This window comes from Eimeria tenella, genomic scaffold (assembly GCF_000499545.2).
Source record: "Eimeria tenella Houghton genomic scaffold, Eth_scaff3, whole genome shotgun sequence".
Lineage (NCBI taxonomy): Eukaryota > Apicomplexa > Conoidasida > Eucoccidiorida > Eimeriidae > Eimeria > Eimeria tenella.
Window position 1 is genome coordinate 603,201 of NW_013542870.1, and position 3,587 is coordinate 606,787.

General features: G+C 55.9%; 1 protein-coding gene across 1 annotated transcript; it reads left to right on the forward strand.

Moving 5' to 3' along the window:
- On the forward strand, window positions 1–2,771 carry ETH_00019685 (uncharacterized protein; the record flags this gene model as incomplete). Its single annotated transcript, XM_013375797.1, has 2 exons — window positions 1–1,796; window positions 1,991–2,771. The coding sequence occupies 2 exons, from the start codon at window positions 1–3 to the stop codon at window positions 2,769–2,771; spliced, it is 2,577 nt and encodes an 858-aa protein (XP_013231251.1).
- Between the last annotated feature and the right edge of the window lie 816 nt (window positions 2,772–3,587).

Below are 3,587 nucleotides of genomic sequence, written 5' to 3' on the forward strand. Positions count from 1 at the left end.
ATGGAATTGCCGGGGTTTTACTGGGACGCAGAGCGTCGCAGGTACTTCCCATTGCACTCTCTGCACCGGCCTTCCTCATCCATCAACCCGCAGCCACAGCAGCAGCAGCAGCAGCAGGTGCAGCAGCAACAGCAGCGGCTATGGCAGCGCCAGCACCGGCAGCACCGCCGAAAGCGGCAGGAACGCCAGGAGCAGCAGTTGAAGCACCTGCAGCAGCAGCGGCAGAATGCAGAGTCTGCCTGCCAGTCCCCTGGAGGGCAGTTAAACCAGCAGCAGGGTCGGAAGCGTCAGCAGTTTGTGCAGCAACGGCACCAGCGGGAGCAGCAGCAGCGAGGGCCCAAGCAGCTGCGTTGCTGTCAGGAAGACAGTAGCCAGCAGCTCCGGTGCATCGTTAGGAGCGGCTTCAGCGTGAACAGCAGCAGCAGCAGCAGCAGCAGCAAATGCAGCAGCAGAAGTACTAGCAGTAACAGCGAATACAGAAGTCGCGAAACTAGCAGGCCTAGCAGCAGCACCAGAGCTAAGAGAAGTTCCTCTTCAGGAAGCAAAAGTGCTGCAGCTGCTGCTGTTTCGGTGGCTTCAGCGGCTAGAGAGGCGGATGTGCCTCCTCCACGCAACCTTTTGTATGCTATTCGCCGGATGCGCCTCGGCAGCAGCAGCAGCAGCAACTCTTGCTGCTGGACGCAGTGGACTGCAGCAAACACGAGGGCGAGGGCTTTTGCCACTGCGCTGAAGCAACTGCACCTGCCGCTGCCTCTTGGCTTTTCACCCTATGTTTGTCTTGCTGCTGCCAGCTCGTACTCCCCTGAGCAGCAGCAGCAGCGGAAGGCTTCTTGCAACTGGCAGCTGCTGCTCTCTGTAGGTGGGGAAGGGGGAGGTCGTTTGCTGCAGTTCGGCGCGACAGCAATTTTGGCGACAAGTGCTGCAGCAGAAGCATCAGCAGCAGCAGAAGGCGCCATCTTGGGCTCGCCCGCCCTCTGGGTTGCTGCATCTGCATCTGAGCAGCCACTGCAGCAGCAACAAGAGCTACAGCAGTACTTCCCAGGCGATAATAGTTACTCAACCCCTGTACGGCAGCAAGGCGCAGCAGCAGACGAAGGCTTTGGTGAGGCTCCTGTTCCTCACGCTGCTGCTGCTGCTGCGTGTGTAGCTGCTGCTGCCCCTGGCCGCCTGGTGGACATTGCAGTGGTGGGGTCTCTTGCCGTTTGCTGTCTTCGCAGCAGCGGCCGAAGCCCTGGCGCTCTTGTAGTGCAGGAGTCGAGCAGCAGCAGCAGCAGCAGACTGCTGTGGGCTGACTGGAATGCTGCAGCAGACGCCTGGGCGTGCGCCTCAAGCTTGTCTGCAGCGCCACCAGAAGCAGCAGCAGCAGCGCCAGCAAGAGAGCCTTGGTTTGTTCTGGCTGGCAGGCAGCCAGCAGCACAGCTGCTGCGGCCACGAGAGGGGCAAACGAGGCTGCAGAAGGTGTGGATCACACCGAAAAGGGCGGAACGGCTGCTGCCGCGCTGCTGTGCTGCTGCTGCATGGTGGTCAGAAGCAGCAGCAAACAACCCGTTTGCTGCTGCTGATGGTGCAGGGGTGGCTCTGGTTGGAGGCCACGGCAAGGGCCTTGTAGCAATAGACCCTCGCTGTGCGCTTCCTGTAGAACTTCAGAAGCAGCAGAGTAGCAGCAGCAGCATCAGTTCTATTGTTCCTCTCCAGACCCATACAGCTGGTGTAGTTACTCGCAGCGGTGTCGAGGGTCTTGCATTGCTGGACTTGAGACGGTTTGGAGGACCGAGGACTCAAGAAGCTTCATGCAGGTTAGCTTCGGTATACTAGAATCCTGATGCACTTGGTGCTGCTTCCCATTCGCAGCCGCAGCACTGAGAACAGGATAATACTTTTGAATTTTCGCTCTTGCCCTTGGGTTCCTTTTCTTACTTTCGAGATCGTACTCTACATTGCGATTGTTAGTAATGTTCATTTTCCGTTAATGCTGTTGCCAATGCTGCAGCCGCCTTGCCGCCTGTACCGTTCGCGAGTTCCTGCCTGTCCGCAGTAGGACTTCGAACACCTTCTTCTGCAATAGCGACAGCAAATGGCGTTTTTCTGTGGACAGCAAAGAGGAGTTAATTGTTGCCCCCTTCCCATTTAGCAGTGGCAGCAGTTACTGCAGCAACTGCAGCAGCGGCCGGGGAAACGGCAGCTTTTTCATATTTGACATTCAGCGTGGAGACTGCTGCAAAGAGATTGCAGCAGCTCCTTGTACATCTTCAACTGACGATCTACCGCCATTCGAGCTGTTCGGCTGCTGCTGCTTACTTCCTCGGGCTGCCGCAGGTTTCCGCGACGCTTCTCACGTTCATCAGGAAGTGCTTGTACACCCAATGCACGAGTCAGATCAGGAGCCTTTCGCTCACATCCCCTCACAGAGGCTACAGAGCTGCATTTGTGGTCGCAAGCGCTATGAAAATGCTCCTGTGGAAGCATCAGGACAGCAACGTCACCAGCCCTTCAGGTGCATGGATACCTGGGAGTGTTTTTGTTGTGACGCAACGCAGAGTGCCAGTATGGAACAAAATAGGCAGATATCTAGTGCATGCTGTGCACTATTGCGACTAGGAGGTTGGCCTTCTCATGCTGGCCTGACGGCTCCCAGGGCTGCCACAGCAGCAGCAGCGGCGGCAGCAGCCGCAGCAGCAGCCGCAAGCGAGGTGGGCGGATCAGTATTCGTGGGAGCGAGTACGTGGGGCCTGCATGTTATGGTAGCAGCACCACCGGATGCTGTATATTAGCAGGAGTTACTATGGCAGCAGCTACCACAGCAGACGTGCCTCGTGGATTACCAAGTGGCTATCCTGTTGGAGCGCCAACATGGGCACACGGAGCCAACGTGGGCACTCGGAGAATGGTTTGTACCTGTTAATAAGCCCCACAAGGCGCATTTCACGTTAGCCAAATGTTTTGTCTTACCAGTCAGATGTTTCCAGCTGCGTGCAACGGATTTGCCATAACGAAACTGATTCCCCCTGTGCCACAGGCAGTTTATCACAAGAATGGTGAATCTGAGAAGGTGGTGTTCCCCTTCTCGCCTTTCTTCTGTATCCTGAGCGACTTAGTTTCAGAGCCGCGTGCTGGGAAGGACAGGATTCAGTATTCTGTAGTGAACAAACCCAAGTGCACACCAACGCTCGGCACGATGCATACGCCTGTACAGGCTACCCGCTTGCTTGCGTCTGAACTCAATTTGTCCACTTTTTTTGGAACAAGAAGAGAGCGCATTGCTACAGAGGCTCGGCCACGTGGGACGCTTTTGCAAGTGCTCCAAGCGAAAGGTCAAGCCAGCGCATAAGCACGAACTTTTATGGGCATTTTGTTGCTTGGCTTGAAGATGCGGAATTAATGCCACTCTCAGTAACTGGCTTTTTTAAGCGATGGTCAAAAAAGTCCTTGAGGTCAGAGGAGACGTGGGAAAGAGCTTGAGAGCTTGCAGATGTTACCCTTTACGTACAACGCGGATTTGGGAACTTAGCCTGCTGGCTTTTGTTCATATGCCACCAGCGTATTTTAGCACGCAAAGCTGTGGGCACATGAGATGCACAAGCTGCCAC